The following is a 22,134-nucleotide window of genomic DNA, read 5'->3' on the forward strand; positions in this document are numbered from 1 at the left end:
AATAGAAATGAGGCTGTAGAGCACATGTGTCAATCTCAAGGCCGTGGGCAAGATTTGGCCCATGATATGATTATATACAACCTACGAGATAATTTCATAAACCTATTATTATTATTATTATTATTATTAATAATAATAGTCTGCAGGTAAATAGCGCCCCCACCACTTATACTACAAATCCCACAATGCACTGCAGCAGCTGCTGCGCAGGCTGGGACTGATCAGTGATCAGTGGATAAAAACATCAGTCAGCATTTTTACTGTATCTGTGCATCATAATGTTACAGTGCATCACTGCGTCACACAGCAGGAATGCGTCATAAGCACCGTAACACAGACAGTGAACATTATAAAGTAAATGGACTAGTCCTTATATAGTGCTTTTCTACTCTGAGCACTCAAAGCGCTTACGAGGCAAAGCTTTAAGCCATCAGCAGTTTCAGTCTTTCTGGAGGAAATAGCTTCTGAATTTGGTGACGTGCCTGATCACACAGGTGTGATGAGCTACCTGAGGAACTCTGTCAGTTCATAGAAAGTAAAGTCTCAGCAGGACTGAAGGATGAAAGGTGGCCTCTTCAGGGAGGGGACTGTGTGATTACACACATGTAATCACACACATGTAATCACACAGTGACGCAGTGAAAGTCAGCTGGCACCTGTGACAGGCATAGATGCAAAAGGGGAATTTATGCCATTTACATGCTGCCAAAAAAATTAATCAGAGCAGGTCTGCACCGCTGTGTCTGCAGAAACTGGACACACTGCACAGTTTGTTTTTTCCAACTTTTAAGTGCAGAAATCCCAGCATGCCGAGCTAACTGGTGTTTGCCTCCACTCTGTTCTGTTCCCAATGCTCCCATGAGATTAGTCGCTGGAGTTTTATTTTAGTGAGCACTTTTATTTTGAAATGTCCTGTGTAGAAAATAGAATTTCCTGCAAAGCTGTTTTGCTTTACTTTGTTTTACGGCTCCCTGTTCTGATGCACTTTACGGCACTGATGCAAAATATGCGCGGGAATGTTTACAGCCATGTTACTGACGTGTATGCAGAGCCACGATGGAGTCCAGATAAACGAACTGTGTGATCATGTCCAGCATGGACACTGCAGAGGACTCACACTCTCCTCTCAGCGTGTTCACAATAAACTGAACAGACAGCAGCAGGAGACCTCAGTGAGGAGCTCATGTCCAGATGAACGTTAAAGTTAGCTCGTTGTTTACCTTCAGTTAAACTCCGGGATGAAGCTGGAAGTCTTTCCAAACACACAGAGATCGGGAAGCACAGACCCACGTGATTACCGCTGTCCTCAGGTCTGATCCAAGTATCAATAGTAATGATGCTGGATCGATGCTTCAGTTTGTTTCTCCTCTGAGTTCAGATGTTCTCCTCCATGAAAAGCAGCTCTGCCTGCTCCCATACTACCATGCAGCCACTCTGTGCCCCGCCCCCTTCTTCCTGCTCGGTGCGGTCACGTGACTCAGCTGCGCCGCGGAATTTTTTTTAAATAACTTTATTTATCAATCTGTACAAACAACAAGGCATATGAAATAGCAAGTAAACATGTTTAAGGCTCCGGTGCAGTAAGGACCAATAAAATCACAACATAACTCCAAATTAACAGTAAAATAAACGGCTAACTTAAAAGTGTCAGGGCTTTGCTTGTAAATTATATTCTATTTTTCCAGCAGAGGCACTTTCGGGTACAACCAGTCATAAAAATCAAACCACAAACATTCAGAAAATATTCAGTAGATTTAAAATCATTGTCACAAAATACACAACAGCTGGTTTCAAAGCCGAATCGCTGCTGCAACAGATAAACTCCATCCAGCATCTTACAATGAATTTCTTTTGCCTTTGCTGTGTTCTGCAATAGGAAATTTAAAATGCTTAGTTAGTATGAGTATGTGCTTTTGGGAAATACTTCAGAGATTGAGTTTTTATAATATTAAATAGGGTGTAAGATGTGACTGAATAAGCGCTCTGTTTGGGAGATTTCAGTGAAGTCACAGCCCCCATTAAAATGAATGGAAGCTGCAGAGAGACCGGAGTGGGGGCTGTTAGAGACCCCAAACCGAATCAGGAATTATGAGGGTGAAATTATGATTGTAGAGAAGTTTCCAATACAAAAGGATAGTTAATAGGGAGTCGCTGGACTGAGAAATCATATTTAAGTAAAAATTCAATACCATCCAAATTCTTAAAGATTTCTCTGGGGACGTGGTAGCAAAGATTAATTTTCAGAGTCCCATTCATAAAATCAAAGTCAATGGCTTGTAGGTCTCCTTCATTATAATCTTTGATTAATAATACTTTTTTGATATAGTGGACTTTCCTTCTCTAGATATAGTCAGAGTGGACCTGACTGAGTTTTTTGATGGCTCTCTCAGAGCTTTCACTGAATATGCCAGGTAGATGCATCAGTAATAGTTTCCATTTTAGTTAGAAAGATTCTACCTAAGCTGATATCCTGTGATAACCAACAGCTGAGTTTTGATTGGCAGTTATCTATTACTTTCCATACATTCATATTTTCCCTTTAAACAGAATCATTTGATATATGAATTCCTAAATATTTCACCATCAACTTTATGGGTGTCCCAAAAGCCTCTGTTAAATGAGTTGGATGAACTGACATTAACTCGCATTTATTTAAATTAGGTTTCAAACCCGAAGCTTTAGAGAAAGTGTCAGTTAACTGGAACTGGCTTCGGTGATGTTCTTCATAAAGATTGTCGGCAAGCTGGCTAATAATTATTGACTTCCAATAACATCCAGTGGAGCAACATTTGAGTTTTTAATGAAAGCTGAGAGCATTTCTACAGCTATGATAAAGACACTGAAGCAGAGATGGGGCGAGAGGCGGGGTACACCTGTACAGGTTGCCAGCCTGTTGCAGGGCTAACACAGAGAGACAGACAACCATCCACACCTGTGGGTAATTTAGAGTGACCCATTAACCTAACCCCAGTAACTGCATGTCTTTGGACTGTGGGAGGAAACCCACTTAGACACAGGGAGAACATGCAGACTCCTATACTAAATATATATTGTTATGAATAGATCCATTCTTCATAAAGCCTGACTGAGAATCACTTATAATTTGATGCAAGTTTGTTTTCAGTTTGTTGTATAAATGAGCGCTAAAATGTTGTAGCCAGTGTTCAATAAGGTGATTGATCTGAGATGAACTTATAGAGATCAAAGAAATCAGCTTGTTTCATAACTGGGGGAAAACCATGTTCTGTGGCTTCTTTATGAAAACGGGTTCTTCAAAGATTCCAGAAATGTTTGTAAACATTAGATGTGAGACCACCACAGCCAGGAGATTTGTTTGACTTTCTACAGCTCGGTCTAATTCATTAATTATCATATCAGCATCACAGAATTTTGCAAACTCACCATCAGTGCGAGGAATTAATGTCTATAATTGAAGAAGGCCAGACAATCATCATTGCAGAAAGAACAGGGTTAGAAGAGTTATGTTGGAGGGTGTCTATCCAGACCTTCATCATAAACCACATTATGATCTCCTCCCATAAACATATGTGCAGAAGGACAGGAAAGCTGAAGGTTTCCAATGTTGTCAGATATTAACTGTTTGTTTTCGCTCAGGGCATTAAATCCATAGATGTTTACTAAAATACAGTAACTCTTATCCAGTTTCAAAACACAGATTAGTCAATGAAACATTCAAACTGGATTTAAAAGTTACAACGGTACAAGTTACAGGAAGAATAGCTAGGCCTGCTGATTAACTGCACCATGATCAAAAATAATTTTATCCCCCCACTGATTTATCCAAAGTTTATCATCTTCTGGTTTGGAATGAGTTTCTTGCAGAAGAGTAAAATTGGCTTTCTCACTCTTACAAAACAAAAAGATGGATTTTCTTTTGGTGATGTCTCTTAAGGCCCTGACATTAAGTGAGATACAACTAAAACAAACATTCATTGTAAGGAAACTAACACTGCTACTGAGTATCCTGATTATCAGAATACATTTGAGCTCCAGAACGCATCCCCTGATAATTCATGTGAAGTAGCATTTAAATAAAACACTAGAGCTGATCAGCAGATGAAGATGAACCTGGTGAGGAAGAGGAGTTAGTTGTTGTGTATTGATTGATCAGGTGCTGGCATCCTGAGTGATGATCAGCAGCTGTTGTGTTTTTATGGTGTGCAGCTCCACCTGAGGAGGAAGAACCTGCTGTCTCAGAGGCACTGCTGGGATTTGAACCCAGGAGCTCCTGTTTATGAGACAGGTGCTCTGACCCACTGAGCCACAGTGCCACACCCAGGGACAGGAAAAAGGCTTCTGTTACTGTTCCTGTGATCTTATCACCTTCTCTGAAGAGCCGACTTCTCCTCTGTAGCGGCTGACAGGAAAAAAAAATGGCTGACCGTGTTTGGAAGAGGAACCAATTACCTGTGACATCACACCTTTATCAGTCAGAGTCTTCTCATCATCTCATCATCAGACAAAGAAGGGACCAGAGTTCATTTCAGATCTTTATTTTATGGATTTAGGTTTCGGCCCTGAACAGATTGTGATCTTCTTGTTCATATTTGGAAAAGAAAAGAATGACTTCTTCCTACTATGGCTCAAATATGCTCCAATCATCCAAAGAGCACCTTTGCATACTCTGAGGTAGCCTGTATTACATAAAGAGAAGCTCTAAAACCTGCCTTATTACTAATGCAGAGGTCAGAGTGCTTCAAGCTGAGAGGAAGGAAACTCAAATAACTAAAGTATGCAGAAGAGCATCTCTGAACAACATGCCAACCCTTGAAGCAGGAGACCGTACTGTTGCCACTCCTATCAGCTAAGATCAGGAAGCTGAGGCTACCCTCACACAGGCTCGCCAAACCCTGCCTGGTCTGATGAGCCTTAATTTTGGCTGAATCATTGAGATGCAGGGTCAGAATTTGGTGTGAAGAGCATGAAAGCACGGCTCCATCCTGCTTTGTGTCCACAGTTCAGACTGGGGGCGTAATTTCTTGGCTCCCTTTGGGGCCCCACAGCACCACCTGAGCATCATTTAAACCCCACAGCTTACCTGAGTGTTGCTGGGGCTGGGTGATATATCGCGTTTTTAAGAAATATCGATATATTTTCATACGCGATCTAAGATGAGACAATATCATTTATATCGATATAGTCGCGTTACAATCATACTTCACACTGCCCCGCCTCTCTCCCTGTCAGTTTGGCCGGCGGTCCCTTGGCGTTTAAACAGAGGCATGAGGCTGAAATAAACTCATCTAACTTGAGGTCTTTATTCAATAAATAGGAGCATTTCACAGTCATCAAAACAAACACAGCAACCACCATCATTCCTCTACAAGCCAATGGCTTCCCTTTTATACTCCACCTGTCACAGGTGAGCATCCAGAATGGTCCAAGTTTGGGTGCAACCAACAAAGGAAACACAATAATCCCATTCCCAAAACCAAACAAAATCCAACACAAAGAATGAACATTTACATATATACACATTCCTAAAAATATTTCAATAACATGCTTTAATTTTTTAATTGATTTTATCCATCTATATTAAAACTCTTTAATCTAAACTCCCCTCACGTGATACTTTGGTTCGCCCCAGGGGCTCATAAGCAGGTGATTGAGGTACCTCCAATCTTTTGCTCCACACCCTGCTGAAGAGACAACTAGGAGAAGGTGAGTACTGCTAACCTTAACACATAGCAAATATTTACAACACAGAATGAAAATTATGAAACAGATTATTGTGAACAGTTCTGACTAAGGTTTTTCTTTCTATACAGGTAGGATGGCCAGTCCCCCTCTATTCCTTCACCTTTCATAACTGCCACGATACAAACTAACTTAAATCCAATAAAGAATCCTCCAAACAATTAATGTGTGTTCTTTTTTATATAGCTTATTTAAAAACCTACTACTACATAAGCAGGTAAAGGTAATGGAACCCCTGGTCTCCATTACATTTCCTCCCCCCTTCTCCTAAAGCTAATGCACTTCAGTCTTCATATACACGTGACAGACAGTCAGCTACATGATTAGACTTCCCCGGTCGATAGCACACTGCGAAGTCATAAGGTTGCAAAGAGAGATACCATCGTGCAACACGCATGTTACAGTCTTTCATCTTGTGCAACCACTGGAGTGCTCGATGATCTGTTTCCAGCACGAAGTGTCTGCCTAAAAGGTAGTACCTCAATGACTCCACCGCCCACTTCATTGCTAGACACTCCTTTTCCACAGTGGAGTATCTTGTCTCTCTGTCCTGAAGCTTTCTGCTGAGGAAAACAACTGGCCGTTGTACTCCATCCACCTCCTGCAGCAGTACGGCGCCAATGCCCACTCCAGACGCATCTGTCTGCAGTGTGAAAGGCTGAGTGAAATCTGGACTATGAAGAACTGAGTCACCTGTAATGGCTGACTTCAGGTCACCAAAAGCCTTTTCACAGTCCTCAGTCCACTTGACACTTTTTGGTGCTGAAGCTTTTGTCAGATCTGTGAGAGGTGCTGCCCTCTCTGCAAAGTGGGGAATGAATTTGCTGTACCACCCCACTAAACCCACAAACGCTCGCACCTTTCTCTTTGTTGTCGGCACTGGGTATGCATGGATTGCCTCCATTTTCCCCACCTGTGGCTTGACCTGTCCATATCCAACCACATAACCAAGGTATTCCACCTGCCTCTGTGCCAGCTTACACTTGTGAGGATTAATGGTAAGCCCAGCCGATTTGAGCAGGTGGAGAACATGTTGCAGGTGAACCACATGCTCCTCCCAGGTCAGGCTAAAGCTCACCACATCATCCAAGTATGCTGCAGCAAACTCAGACACATCCCTCAAGACCTGGTCCATGAGGCGTTGAAATGTTGCTGGTGCCCCCTGGAGACCAAATGGCATCACCCTGAACTGAAACAGTCCAAAAGGGGTTTTGAAGGCTGTCAGCTCCTTTGTTTCTGGTGCTAGGGCCACCTGCCAGTAACCCTTGCTCAGATCAAGAGTGGAGATAAATTTACTCCTCCCCACCCGTTCCAAGAGTTCATCAATGCGAGGCATTGGGTAAGGGTCAAACTTGGAAACAGAGTTGAGGTATCTCAAATCAATGCAGAACCTCAGTGTTCCATCCTTTTTTGGGACCAGCACAACTGGACTGCACCATTCGCTAGTCGAGGTCTCAATTATCCCAAGTTCCAACATCAAGTCAATTTCCTTCCTCAGCTGTGGGACCAGACGTTCAGGAATCCTGTAGAACTTCCTGTGAGGTGGAGCCTCTTCCCTCAGGTGAACTTTGTGTTCTACCAGTGTTGTAAAACCAGGTTTTTCTTGAAACAACTGTGGATCCAGTAGAGGTCTTAAATCATCCTGCTGGGAAGGCGGGAGGTGGGCAAGAGACACTGAACTTGGCTCTACCTTGTCTGTAGGGAAGAATTGTTCTCACTCCTCCTCATCTTTGACCACCCGAACAAAGCATTGCTGCTGCGTGGGCTGCTGCGTGGGCTGCTGGATTTCTTTCAACAGGTTAACATGGAAAATCTGATGTTTCTTTTTTCTATCAGGCATATACAGCTCATAGTTAACCCTACCGAGGCATTTTGTAATTTTGTACGGCCCTTGCCACTTGGCCAACAGTTTATTGTCACTTGTGGGAAGCAACAACACCACCTGCTGTCCTGGCTGGAAGGTTCTTTCCCTGGCCTTCTTGTCGTACCAAGTTTTCTGACTGTTTTGAGCTGCTTTCATGTTCTGTTGTGCTAGCACAGTCATTTCTTCCAGTCTTGCCCTCATTTTCACCACATAAGCCACAATATTCTCCCCATCTGCCCTTCGCTGCTCCCATCTCTCTTTCAGCAGGTCCAATGGACCTCTCACCTGGTGACCATAGAGTAGTTCAAATGGCGAAAATCCAGTTGAGGCCTGTGGCACCTCACGATAGGCAAACAACAGGTATGGCAGCCACTGGTCCCAGTCGGAGCCATTCTCTGCAACAAACTTGCAAAGCATGTTCTTTAGTGTTTGGTTGAATCGTTCCACAAGTCCATCTGACTGGGGGTGGTATGGGGTGGTTTTGATACCTTTTATACCTAGTAACTGATAAACCTGTTGCAGAAGTTTAGACTGACAATTTGTCCCACAGTCTGTGAGGACCTCTCTAGGTATGCCTACTCTAGAAAACAGCTGCAGTAGACAATTAGCAACCTGTCTGGCTTTCACTGATCTAAGGGGAAAAGCTTCAGGATAACGAGTAGCATAGTCACAGATAACAAGTATGTAACGGTTACCAGATGAGCTTCTTTCAAGAGGGCCGACTACATCCATTCCTATTCTTTCAAAAGGCGTATCTATGATCGGCAATGGCTGAAGATGGGCACGGACCACTCCTTTAGATAAGCTGAGCTGACATGTCTGACAGGATTTACAAAACTGCTGCACTTGAGTGTACATGCCAGGCCACACAAAACGACTAGCAATCCTGTGCAAAGATTTTTGAAAACCAAGATGGCCTGCCCAAGGTACTGAATGACCAAGTTCCATGACTTTGTGTCTAAGAGCCTGTGGTAATGCTATGGCCTCCTTCTTGCCTTTGCACTGATAAAGGATACCATTTCTCACTACATAGGTCTCATCTGCCAAAAGGTCTGCTTTGCCTCGCACTTCTCCATCAACTTCAGACACCTTTTCAAACCAGGGTTTTAATGTAGGATCAGCCAGCTGAAGTGATGATATGTCTGGTGGAATATCAAATTCTAGAAGCTTGGGAGACTGCTGTACAAGCTCTGTTGTGGGTGAACCCAAGAACTTATCACTTCTGCGCTGAGCTCTTGATTTTACTGGTTTAACTTGACTTACTTCTATGTCCTCATCATAAAAAGGCAGCTCCTTCAAGGGGTCCATGGCACTCTGAGCTCTGGTGGTAACCAAACTGGGTACTACACATTCTGAGTGTGCCTGCAGCTCAATTACCTGATTTGGTGACTTTTTGTCTTGAAACATATAATCACCATTCACTTTTTCAGGTGTTTCAGTGTGAACCAAATCTACCAATGTGGGTACATCTAGACCCAAAATGACAGCATAGGGTAGCTTGGGTGCTAATGCTACTGGCAAGAGAAATGTTTGGCCACCTACAGTCAGGTAAACCTCAGCCATGGGGTAGTCCTTCTCATCACCATGTACACAACTTATTTTTGTCCTAGTGTCACTCCACAGCTCTCTCGGTACCAAACTAGATAAAACCACTGACTGACAGCTCCCTGTATCTAAAAGTACTTCTTCACGCTGGCCATTCACAAGTACAGGTGTTGTTTTTACTGGCTGATAATCAGGGGCTAGAAGAGTGGGCCTAGGCACTGAACACAAAAGAGATGGCTTACTCTGTTTTGTTGCTGGACAGGTATACTGAGTATGACCTATCTGATTACACTGATAACACCTAACATCTGGCTTTGAACCTGAATGATTTTTTAGCAGGGTTAATCCTACCCGGTGTAAAGTGTCTGTTGACAGGAAAACCTCTATTTTGGCCTATACCACCACCCCTTTCACCCCCGTCAGACTTACTTTGTCCAGCAGTGAAACTGTCTCGGCCAAAAGTGGTTCTTCTGGATCCTGCTCTAGCAGAGGTGAAAGTCTCTGCTAACTGCGCAGCCTCCTCTGCAGATTTTGGGGCACGTTCTCTGATCCATACCTCCAGCTCTGGGTTGACCATCCTCAGGAACTGCTCCAGGATCATCAGTTCAGAGATGTCTTTCAATGTAGATTTTTCTGGTTTCACCCATTTGTAGAACAGATCTTTTAGTCGGACATACAGTTCTCTTGGAGTCTCACCTGGGTGAATATTCAGGGCTCGAAATCTTCTTCTGTAGGTGTCGGCAGTTATCTCTTATTTGGCAAGTATCGCATCTTTTACCTTGTCATACGTTTCAGAATCAGCAATGTCCATGAGCACATAAGCACTACGTGCTTTCCCTGTAAGCAGAGGTACCAGTCGCACTGCCCATTGTTCTCTCGGCCAGTGGCAGACTTGAGCCATCCTCTCAAAGGTAGTGAGAAAATGTTCAATATCGTCATCTGGAGTGAGTGGTAGTAATTTGGGATCTCTGTGGGTAGGTGACTCCTGTCTCTGCAGAGACCACATCTGCTGACTAGTTAGACTGGGCCCCTCTTCAGGTTCACCTCCATCTTCACTTTGTCTGCCATTATCTCTCCTGACTTCCTCTTGGTCCTGTTGCTCCTCTATTATTTCTTTCACTTGTGCTTGGATTTGTTGAAACTGGTGCTGCATGCTTTTCCATCTTTGTTCTTGCCGGGCTGATTCTTTGTCCATTCTCTGGTCTCTTGCTGCTTGAGACTGCATTAATGACTTGACCAAGTCTGTTAGTTCATCCAGTCTGTCACCAGGGTTAACTCCTGCTTTAGCCACTGGTTCAGCTGTTGCACCTTTGCCATCCTCTGCCCCTTCATGACAGTCATTCTTTTTCCCACTCCTCATCATCATGTTCACCTCTGTCTGTAAAGGCAACACTCCTGACACCACTTGTCAGTTTGGCCGGCGGTCCCTTGGCGTTTAAACAGAGGCATGAGGCTGAAATAAACTCATCTAACTTGAGGTCTTTATTCAGTAAATAGGAGCATTTCACAGTCATCAAAACAAACACAGCAACCACCATCTTCCCTCTACAAGCAAATGGCTTCCCTTTTATACTCCACCTGTCACAGGTGAGCATCCAGAATGGTCCAAGTTTGGGTGCAACCCACAAAGGAAACACAATAATCCCATTCCCAAAACCAAACAAAATCCAACACAAAGAATGAACATTTACATATATACACATTCCTAAAAATATTTCAATAACATGCTTTAATTTTTTTATTGATTTTATCCATCTATATTAAAACTCTTTAATCTAAACTCCCCTCACGTGATACTTTGGTTCGCCCCAGGGGCTCATAAGCAGGTGATTGAGGTACCTCCAATCTTTTGCTCCACACCCTGCTGAAGAGACAACTAGGAGAAGGTGAGTACTGCTAACCTTAACATATAGCAAATATTTACAACACAGAATGAAAATTATGAAACAGATTATTGTGAACAGTTCTGACTAAGGTTTTTCTTTCTATACAGGTAGGATGGCCAGTCCCCCTCTATTCCTTCACCTTTCATAACTGCCACGATACAAACTAACTTAAATCCAATAAAGAATCCTCCAAACAATTAATGTGTGTTCTTTTTTATATAGCTTATTTAAAAACCTACTACTACATAAGCAGGTAGAGGTAATGGAACCCCTGGTCTCCATTACACTCCCTCACTGCTTCACCTGTTAATCATGCAGGAAGTGACAGCATGGCAGTGTTCTCCCGGTGACATCAGCGACTTTTGGAAACCTGAAATCCTCCACTGTCACCGTGTTTTGTGTACATACAGCCTTCATACTGCATCCATGCGTACGCTTTGGCATCAACCGAACCCCCAAGAGTCCCTGGTTTAAACCACAACTAGATAGCAGAAAGTGGTTTGTACCATAAGTCATGTGACCTTAACAGCAGAAGTGGGTCTTTTACGTGTGCTTACAGACGCTGCATCGAGCGGGTGGGCCCGTTGCTGTGATTCGTCAGCGCATGTCTGTGGATTTACTGAGCTGGCTGAAATCCTGCAGACTGAAGGATGAAGTTTGTTCAGTCTGTTTACAAGTTTTGTTATTTGCACAGAATACTAGATGTACAGGAGTACACACAGGATGAAGTACTTTGGTGAAGTCTACTTCACTGCAGACTGGCTTTGTAAAGAATCAGTCAGCATTTTGCTGTTTTTGTTCTATATCTTTTCTCTTTATGTTTTAATAGCACAGCTGTGAGTCTTTTTTTATAGAGGAAAAAAAACATTAATTTATTTGAGGAGCATTATTTAAATATGCCAATAGTTTATTTTTGAGTAATTTCTCATGAACATCTACAGCTGAATGTTAATAAAAATGTCTGACATTTGGGACATGTAGCTCTGACTCAGAAGGCGCTCTTTGGGAAGAAAAAATACTGAGATATATATCATATATCACCATTCAGCTAGAAAATATCGAGACTTTTGGTCCGTATCTCCCAGCCCTGGCTTTTTCCATCCCTTTGTAACCACAGTGTACCATCCTCTGATGGCTGCAGCGTCTTACTGACGCTGAAGGTCAAAGGGGTCCAACCCAGGGTGTACCTAATGAAGTGGCAGGTGAGTTAAATGAAAGGTTAACAGCTTTTATACAGTAACAATGGAGACTGCACACACTGTGGTCGCTCTGGCTGCACATTTACATGAAGTGTAACCGTTTCTGTAACTTTAAACTGAGTGCATGAAATTTTGGTTACGTCTCCATGAAGATCTTTGCTCTGATGTCACAAAGGTTCAGGGGCCACATTTCCTCTCACCCCCTATAAGAACTCCTGTTGACTGTGTGTGATGATGATGTGACTGCTCTGCAGCTTATTTTGTGGGTTTTTTGGCCATGAGAAAGCTTAAAGGTTTCATAGCTCGGTGTTACTTTGTTTCAGCAGTTTGATTTGTTGTTTCCTCTTCCTGCACACGGCTTCCTGCTGTGCTGACACCACAGGCACACCAAAGATGACCCTCTGACATTTCTGTGTTTTCAGCCTGTCCTGTGATGCAGCCGTGTTACTCCAAACCAGACACATTCGTTTCAAAGCTTTTACCCTCAACTCTCGGTCTGTGATGCTCCTCAGCTGCACTGTGTCCAGGGACCACCCTGCAGCCCCTCTTACCACATCACTTCAGAGTAAAAGGAAATTAAAGGAAGTCACAAAAGCGTGACCACAGATTTATCTGTGAGCTTCATGAGGCAGGAAGTGAAGGAAAGAAGGAAACAGCAAGGAGAGGAAGAAAGGAGACGAAGATGAAGTGTTTCAGCTCCTCCACGCCAGCTGGTGGCGGTATTTCAGCCATTCGTTGTTTGACAACCGCCAGTAGAGAGGAAGACGAGGAGGAAGGAGAAGCGCTCCAGGTTCGGTGTGCGGGTCCGGATCATCTAAAGGTAAGCACCGAGCTGGCTTTAACCCGAATTCAGGTCTTCCTGAGCGCAGCTCCTGGAGGAGGTCTTCGGCTGCTCTCCCCGGTGCTGCCGGGGGGAGTCGGTCAGACTGATGATCCCGGAGCCGCTGCGACAAACCGGGAAAAATCAAAACACAAACACGGCGAATACTCCGTCCCTAAAGCCGCACCGCTGTATCAGACACGTTATTGGAGCATTGTTCATGAGGAGAGAATGAAAAAGGCTTTCCGGTTTAACTGAGGGAGGGAGCGGATAGGTGCAGCCCTGCTGCAGGAGCGCCGCATCTGCGCCTGCGCGTCCCCCTGACCGGCTGGATGGCTTTTAATGGGACCGTGAACGGGACATGCGGAGGAAACTGGTTGGTTACGAACAGTTAGTAGAGCTCTGAAAATAACCGTCAGTGGCGCAATGTTAGTATTTTTAACGATCTCCGGTAATAACACAGCAAAGCTGCTTCTGCCCTCTAGTGGTTAAACACAGCATCTTTGTACAGAAGCTCAAAGCTGATGTTCTTATTGGAAAGTGACGTTTTACACAGCAAAGAAGTAAATGACACAGGAAGAAAGTTTCACAGCTCATGAGTCTGAGTGTTCTCCATCATCCCAGCTGTTTATTGATGGCTATAAAATAGTAACGTTTTACAGTCAGAACTATAATGATCAGAATAATCACAGAAACTGTTTTCTACTTGAAAACAACCAAATAATGTCAGTTTTCATTGACAGTCAGTCGGTGCTGTGCAGCACACAGCAGTGGGCTTCAAACTGGACTTCATAACAGTTCATGAAGCATAAAGGCTTTCTGCAGCGTCCACATCACCAGAGACTGCAGAATCAGGTACATGTTGTTGTTGGTTTGTTGTTCACAGCTGAGCTGCACACTTTGATGTTGTTTAGTGGCTGCTGATTGGCTGGATCGGTGGGGTTTTGTTTTGTCAAGATTTTGAATTGTTTGGGCCGACATACCCCACAACTGACCTGCGCTCAGGTGGAGTGGGTGTTTGTGACAGTCAGAGCAGGTTATCTGCGGTGGAGTGGGCGTAATCTGGGATTAATCATCTGCAGTTCACTGCTCGCCTTCCCGACAGCAAACCGAGGGAACAGCAGCACATGAACAACAATGCTGCTCCTGACTCACTCATCGGGTTTATCACACAGCACTGACATAAAACACACAGAGCCAAAAAAGGTCATTTATGCATAAGTTATCAAACACTGCTCATTTTTCTGCTTAGCTGTGGAAACAAAGTAACCATGTACAGTGAGGGTTACAGCAGGTACAGCTGTTTTCTTCCTCTGCTTCAGTTTTACATTACAGATGTTAGAGTACATGACCTCAAACAGTAGCTCCTGCTCCCCTGGATTATTTTATGATTAATATGCCACGAGGTGCAGTTAGTTTTGCACAGAAACAGCTGTTAGAAACGTCCTCCAAACAGCTGCTTCTACACTTTCATGCTCTGAGTACGATTCAGAGCCTGCAGTAATAAAGCTGAATCAGCCTTTTTAAATATCTGGACGTCAGTGAGGGCCGTGTCCCGTTTCCACCTGTGTGTGTGTGTGTGTGTGTGTGTGTGTGTGTCAATGTAAGTGGACCGTTTCAGCACCACTGCAGTTCTCCATCATTGTCGTCTTCTTCTTCTTGTGGGTTTGTGGTTGACCAAACCAGCTTAGAGCTGCATTACCGCCACCTACTGGAATGGAGTGGATCAGGAGTTAGAAAAAAACCCACGTCAGATTCTATAAAGTTCTTCGACACCGGATTCCCTTTAACACTGAGTGGATCATCGCTGACATGTTGTTCCGCCTCCACCGCTCTCTGCGTGTTCGTGTGTTTGTGTGTTTGTGCTCGCTGTGCTGAGAATTTCAGCTGTTATATTTTTCTCTACTTCAGCTCCCAGAATGGATCGCTATCAGGTCTTTAAATCTGACGTCATTTCCGGGTCCAAATGTTCCTAAATAAACAGCAGTGGCAAATCAATGACTGTTAAAGATTAAATTAAAGATGATTGTAACATACTTTATCAGCTGCAGCCATTTCCGCTTCTCTTTCTCATCAGTAAATCACAGCTGAGTGTGTTTTTTTTTCGAGTCGGATCGGTTAAAACAACCAGAGACACAGCACTGCAGGATATTGATCACGTGACAGTTTGGACCCGGAAATGGAATTCTATGTCATCGCTTAACAACCGGTACCACATACTACTAGCAAGCGCAGCTATTAGCACTAGCAATCATTCTGTACCAGAAGGACCCCTTCACCATCAAAATATTTTTTTATACTTTAATCCCCGATTAGTGACTAAATATAGACCTGCAGGAGAAACGTGTTTAGGAGAATGCTTGTATAAAGCATTACAAGATTATGCTCACACAGCTCTCAACAAAAAAACTGATAACACACCAACAGCAGTCAGCTGTTTTACGTAAAGTCTGGTTGAGCAAAGGGGCGGAGCCGTTATAGAGACGGTGATCTCAGATGGAGTGAAAGTAAATGTTTTTCTAGCGTCAAAAAGGAGCCCCCTTTATTTGGGTCTGTCTGGCCTCTTTCCCACCAACAGGGTTCCGGAGCCGGTGCCGTAATTTGAACCGTTAGGCGGGTTTTCCCGGTGCTCGGCTAAAAAACGGGTTCAATTCCGGCCCCGCAAACTAGCTGGTCTCGAACCAAGAACATGTGCTGAAAGCAGCAGAAGGGCGTGACTCTGCCGTCTCATCATCACGTTTTCTACCATATTACATGTGTATTACAGGAGAAAAGCGAAGCGATTTTCACGGCTGTGAATTAGGTTGGGCTCTAAGGCTGAACCTGCTGCTTTGTATCAGTTCATATCACAGATAAAAGGACACAAAGTGCGTACTTGTCGTCTTGCTCTAATCTCTGTCTGTGCTGCACACAGATGCTGCAGTAGTTTGGTTTGGACCCTAAAACGTATTTGAAAGGGGAGCGTGTTCTCCCACGTTTGTGCGCTTCAGCTTCGTGTCCAGACGAGGACCCGCCCACACTCATACATAAAGGAGCAGTTCACAGAAACGCGGTGGGAACGCGGGCCCGTTCTTAAGCGTTTCGCCGGTTCATTGGGAACAGCACGAGCACTGGCACGCGAACCGGTTCCTCGGTGGTGTGAAAGTAGCATATGAGGGATTTCCTTCCTCCTGCTCCTCGGGAACAAAGCTTTTTCTTTTCGTCCTCTCTCACATCTTTAAATAAATCCATGGTGTCCCCACAGTAGAGAGTTTCCTCCCAAAACGCGTCACTGTTTACACTGTTTCCATTTCCAGCTGTAAAGTACAGCTGCACCACGCTCCGCTTTCTCACTCACTGCAGCCGACATGACTGCTCAGTGCCGCTGAGTCACGTGACCGGAGACAACTAATCACAGGAGTGCAGGGAGGAGGGGGCGGAGCAAAGAGTGCCTGCATGAGAGGAGCTGTGTTTGCACAGACATATCTGCTCCCGGATGAACAGGAGCAACACACTGAACTTACAGGAGACAAAGTATCGATCCTATCACGCTAGTATTGTTCGATACCAATACCAGCGTTGTATCGATAATATTGATATTTTGGATCGATCCGCCCACCACTAGTCTGAGTTAGGGCTGGGGTATAAAAAAAGAAGTAACATCTCCATATATTTTTCTTCCCAAAGGTATAAACAAAAAGGCCCTTCAGAGTCAAAGCTACATGTCCCAAATGTCTCTCAGACACTTTTATTAACATTCAGCTGTAGCTGTAGAAATTGCTAAAAATTAAACTATTGGCATATTTAAATAATAATGCTCCTCAAATAATTAATGCTTTTTTTTTCTCTATAAAAAGACTCACAGCTGTGATATTAAAATGTAAATTAAAAAGATCCAGAGCAAAAATATCAAAATGCTGACTGATTCTTTATAAAGCCAGTTTGGTGAAGTCTGCTTCACTGGGAAGTACTTCCTCCTGTGTGTACTCCTGTACATCCAGTACTGTGACTACTGAACAAACTTCCATCTGCAGGATTTTAGCATCTCAGTAAATCCACAGACATTTGCGCTGATGTATCACAGCAACGGGCCACCCACTCAATGCACCGTCTGCAAGCACACGTAAAAGACCCAATTCTGCTATTAAGGTCACGTGACTTATGGTACAAACTAACTTCTGCTGCGTATGGCGGCGCTCTCTCACCTGCAGCCAGGGACTCTTGGGGGTCCGGGCGACGCCAAAGCGTACGAACGGACGCAGTATGAAGGCTGTATGTACACAGAACACGGGGACAGCGAAGGATTTCAGGTTAACAAAACTCTCCGACCTCACCGGAAAAAGTCGCTAAATTTGTCGCTAGTCTCTTTTAGGGTCCATCTCTGAGTGATCTCATGATCAGAGGCTGAACTGTGCCGTCTTTACCTTCTTCATGGTTTCCATGATGCTTTGACTGCAGCTGTAACAACACTGATTCCAGCAGGATGTGTACAAAGCATTTTGACAGACACACAAAGCTTGTTTTGAGGGTTTGGAGAGTCTGTCTCTGTGTGTGTGTCTGCATTCACTTTGTTCCTCTAATAGAAAATCAGTGTGCAGATGTTGATTCCTGCACTGACTGCTGTTCTTCAGCCTGTAGAAACCATCCTGTAGCTGCTGGAACAAATGCATCTTCTAAATGTTGCTCTGCTCAGGTTTTTGTTTGCTCTGCTTCTTTTTGTCAGGGATCAGATACTTTGTGTCCCAGCTGAGTAGCAGCAGGAGGAGGAGAGCCTGACGGAGCAGCAGAGGAACATATTCATCCATTTGGACTCAGCTCAGCCCCTGCAGAGGAAACAATGAGCTCAACACAACAGGTGAGACAAAAATCACCGACACTATTACTGAACCTGTGTGACTTTATCACCTGCTGATGGTTTGATTTATTATGGTCCTAATTAGCAGTAAGTAAGGAAAAGACAAAAAGCACCAAAGTTTAACAGGACATCTCAAAGCTCAAAAACATCTCAAAAAATATTGTAATAACCCTATGTGGCTGTGAAGTGCAATTTCTGGGCTTCAGGAAACATTTGAATTTTTCCAATAGGACAAACAGTCACAGAATTAAGGTAAAAAGCCCTCAGCAGTGATACGCTGTCTTAGCCAGCTGTTCCTGGCTTGTAAGGGCAGGAAACCAGCGCTTCAGCAGTGATTGCCCAAAGTTATAGGGTTAACCTCCCTCATTTTTGATTGGAAACATCTTGATGCATCTTTCAGCTGTGACATGATGAATACAATGTTCAGTATGAAACAGGACCTGTCTCCATGTTCTTCCAGGTGGAATTTAAAACTAGTAACTTTAATTTTCCTGATAGAATCTTGCTAAAGGGATTAATAAAGTTTAATCCAATCTAATCTAATCTAATCAGTTTGTTCCATGGCTGAATTTCACTCACTGCCTCTGTTTGTATCTCTGTCACTGCAGGACCAACATGGAGTGAGAAGTCAGCGCTCTCAGGAGGCCGACAAACCTCACAGAAGGAAGGGCGAGGAAATCTACAGGTGCGATGAGTGCGGGAAGCCTTTTACTGCAAAGATTTTCCTAAAAAGACATCAAGTCATCCACACTGGAGAGAGTCCGTTTAGGTGTGAGCTGTGTGGGAAGTTTTTTTCCAAGGCTGGAAATCTGACAAGACACCAACTCATCCACAGTGGAGTTAAAGCATTCAGATGTGATTTGTGTGGAAAGTCTTTTACTCAGAAGACTGACCTAAAAAGTCATCATCGAATCCACAGTGGCGTTAAAGCGTACAGTTGTGATCGGTGTGGGAAGTGTTTCACAAAGAAACAAAGCTTGGAAAATCACAAGCTCCTCCACAGCGGAGTGAGACCTTACAGATGTGATCAGTGTGGCAGGACCTTCACTCGCAGGTACACCTTAAGGAATCATCTGGTTACCCACTCTGAAATGAAGGCATACAGCTGTGACATCTGTGGAAAAACCTTCAGGCAGATGGGAACTCTGAATAAACACCAGCGCATTCACACGGGACACAATGTGTACTGCTGTGATCAGTGTGGCAAACGGTTTGTCACATACAACAACTTACACATCCACAAGTTTACCCACACTGAGGAGAGACCTTATAAATGTGAGCTGTGTGATAAGGCTTTTAAAAATCCAGATTACCTTAAAGTACACCAACAGATCCACAGCAGGAAGTGCAGTCACTGCGAGGTATGTGTTTGTATTTTTTTATCTTTACCCTGACTGTTGACAGCTCATTAACCCTTAACTTCAAAGGTGCCGCCGTTCCCGGACTTCCAGCAACAATTACTATAATAACCATATGCTGGGTGTGAAGCGCAATTTCTCAGCTTTCAGAAGCCGTTTAGAATTTTTTTGATAGGACAAACCGTCCCATAATTCAAAGATCAGACGTCTCAGTGGTGATACGTTTGGTATTAACCAGCTGATCACAGCAGGTAAGGGCAGGCCACAGGTGCATCGGCAGCAATCACTGATGTTAAAGGTTAAACAGTTTTTTGGTTTTTATTAAAATTTATTATTATTATGGGAAGTGGGCCTTTAAAAGTACTGACAATGAAACTTATTCCTCCAAACTATGAGGTGCAGGTTTATCTGTCTCCATGTTATCTTTGCCTCACCTGGCTTCCTGTCTGTGTGGGCAGAACTGCATCATCAGGCACAGTGCTGCACATATATCTTTGAAACCGAAGCCTCTCTTTACCTGAGCTTTTAAGAAGGGGCAGAAATGGAAGCATCAAAGCTGTTGAGCAAAAATAATGTTGAAAAAGTTATTTTGTTTTCTTGATTAAATTTCACCGTAGTTAAAAACTGAAATCGCCTCTGAAGGTACCGCTGTCTGCAACATCCCTCACTGCTCATTGTGAAGTGTTTGTTGGTCTGTAGTGCTGCTGAGTGTGGTGTGGGTCATTCAACTAGTGGTCTTGAAGTATCCCACAGTTACTCCACAGCCGATGGTCACTGTCCACGTTTTGCATCCCATCAAGTATTACATTGAGGGGACAAAAAATGACTGGATAACATGAAAGAGATCATTTTAAAAATCTGTTTTTAGAGAAATGCATGTTGGCTTTTATGTATAATCTGTCAAGAATAACTGACTTTAATGATGTCATTACAACGTTGAGAAAAAACTGCCAGAATATATACGATGATTTATGTCGTCCTCCACATCAAAGTCACAGATGCATTTTGAAAATTGTCTTTGCTAAACATATATTACAGTGGTGTTATTATAGTATTACAGTACTTCTAATGTAGTATTACGGTGGTGTCAGATGCTCTTTATTTCAGGAAACCTGCAGGATTAAAGTTTTGAAGGAATTCCCATATTTACACTGTCTTTGTGTCTTTGTTTAGAAGCAGAGCGACACAGATGGCTCCAGTTCTCAGCCCTGTCATCGCTGTGGTGGTGGGAAAGCGTTTCGCTGTGACATTTGTGGAAATAGTTTCAAGAAGAAAGCAGGCCTAACGCTGCATCAACGTAGACACTCTGGACACAGACTGAGCTACTGCAAAGAATGTGGGAAAAGCTTCCCCATGCCAAGCGCTTTAAAACGCCATGAACTCATCCACAGTGGGGTTAAAAAGCACCTCTGTGATCAGTGTGGGTCATCCTTCATTACTGCAAGTGACCTTAAGAAGCATGAACGAGTCCACACAGGAGAGAAACCGTACCAGTGCAGACACTGTGAGAAGAGCTTCACACATTCAATTAATCGTAACCGTCATGAATGCAGGCACACCGAGCAGACCCACAGCATTGAGACCAATCCCATCTCATAATCAAGCTGTGGAGTCACTGAAACAGCAAGCTTCACTCATATTTATTCTGTTAAAAAAAAAAATTAGAACTTTTACTTAATTTTGATATTAACAATAAAAAAACACCTCATTTTATGCCAGTTACAATTTGTGTTACTTTGGTGTGAGTGTGGCAGGCTGGGGGTGATGTCTCAATCAGAAGTCTTTAAAACTGACAGCTATGAAGATGATGAAGAGAGGCTTATTTGATTTTTAAGATCATAAGTATGTATTTTTTTCCCACAGGCAGATGAAAAACATGTTTTTGTTTTCCGTTCTGTTTTCCTTCACTGTGTTTTATTCTGTTCCTGTCATGTTTTTAAGGTTTTAAGATAGATAAGCTGTTGGGTTGTAACCCAGTTTAGGAGATCTGCTGAACAAAACACACAAGAGACATGAGTAGCGATCAACAGCTGGGCGAACAGGGCCCAAGTCTGCACGTGGCAGAGTTCTCTGTGCTCTCAAAGAGGAACTGCCTCCAGCTTACTTTTATTCACTTTTGGTCACGTACACATTCATATACATGTGGCCTGGTTAAGGTCATTTCCTGTTTTTCACAGTACAGAGTGCGTTGACATTTAAAAGACATTTCTCGGAAAGCACCTAAATGTGAAAGGACACAGTGTTCGTTTTTACTGCAAGCAACTCAGAGAATAAGCATAATGATCAATTCTTTATTACATCCAACATAAGCTGTTCGTGCAAACATGTATCCACAGGTACAAATACAATAACCTGAACCTGAAGCAATCTGATCTGTGAATATGACCACTAGAGCTGCCCCAAGTCTTGAAGGGGCCCTAAGCAAAATTTGATTTGGGTCTTCCTTCATACCACTTCTTTGTTCCCTGAACCTTAATACTGGAGGGTTAAAGTTGATTATTAATTTTTTACGATGCATTGCTGTTTCAGCTTCATGTACATAAGCCCACTGAAAAACAAAGTATTTTCAATTTTAGATAAGATGGGGCCTGATTATTCAAGACCTTGTAGGTGAGGAGAAGGATTTTAAATTCTATTCTAGATTTAACAGGGAGCCAATGAAGAGAAGCCAATATGGGAGAAATCTGCTCTCTCTTTCTAGTCCCTGTCAGTACTCTAGCTGCAGCATTTTGGATCAGCTGAAGGCTTTTCAGGGAGCTTTTAGGACAGCCTGATAATAATGAATTACAATAGTCCAGCCTAGAAGTAATAAATGCATGAATTAGCTTTTCAGCATCACTCTGAGAAAGGATGTTTCTAATTTTAGAAATATTGCACAAATGCAAAAAAGCGGTCCTACATATTTGTTTA

The 22,134-nt window shown here is 43.3% G+C and overlaps 2 protein-coding genes and 1 non-coding gene across 6 annotated transcripts in view; 2 read left to right on the top strand and 1 right to left on the bottom strand.

The window, feature by feature from the left end:
• Window positions 1-22,134, top strand: part of LOC115799114 (NACHT, LRR and PYD domains-containing protein 14-like) — a 488,499-nt gene that overhangs the window by 96,862 nt on the left and 369,503 nt on the right. The window lies entirely within an intron of this gene.
• trnam-cau (transfer RNA methionine (anticodon CAU)) lies at window positions 4,219-4,292 on the bottom strand. Its single transcript has one exon. It is a non-coding gene; the product is annotated as a tRNA-Met (tRNA).
• On the top strand, window positions 12,959-20,937 carry LOC115799137 (zinc finger protein 708-like). Of its 3 annotated transcripts, XM_030756147.1 has the most exons (5): window positions 12,974-13,032; window positions 13,776-13,887; window positions 17,735-17,866; window positions 18,475-19,227; window positions 20,398-20,937. In XM_030756147.1, exons 3-5 carry the CDS (start codon window positions 17,849-17,851, stop codon window positions 20,821-20,823), a joined length of 1,197 nt encoding a protein of 398 aa, XP_030612007.1. In that variant the 5' UTR covers window positions 12,974-13,032; window positions 13,776-13,887; window positions 17,735-17,848; the 3' UTR covers window positions 20,824-20,937. The 3 variants fall into 3 exon arrangements, with proteins under 3 accessions (XP_030612005.1, XP_030612008.1, XP_030612007.1); XM_030756145.1 differs by lacking the exon at window positions 13,776-13,887 and having other exon boundaries at window positions 12,959-13,032; XM_030756148.1 differs by lacking the exon at window positions 13,776-13,887 and having other exon boundaries at window positions 12,959-13,032; window positions 20,401-20,937.

Source organism: Archocentrus centrarchus, chromosome 20 (assembly GCF_007364275.1).
Source record: "Archocentrus centrarchus isolate MPI-CPG fArcCen1 chromosome 20, fArcCen1, whole genome shotgun sequence".
Lineage (NCBI taxonomy): Eukaryota > Metazoa > Chordata > Actinopteri > Cichliformes > Cichlidae > Archocentrus > Archocentrus centrarchus.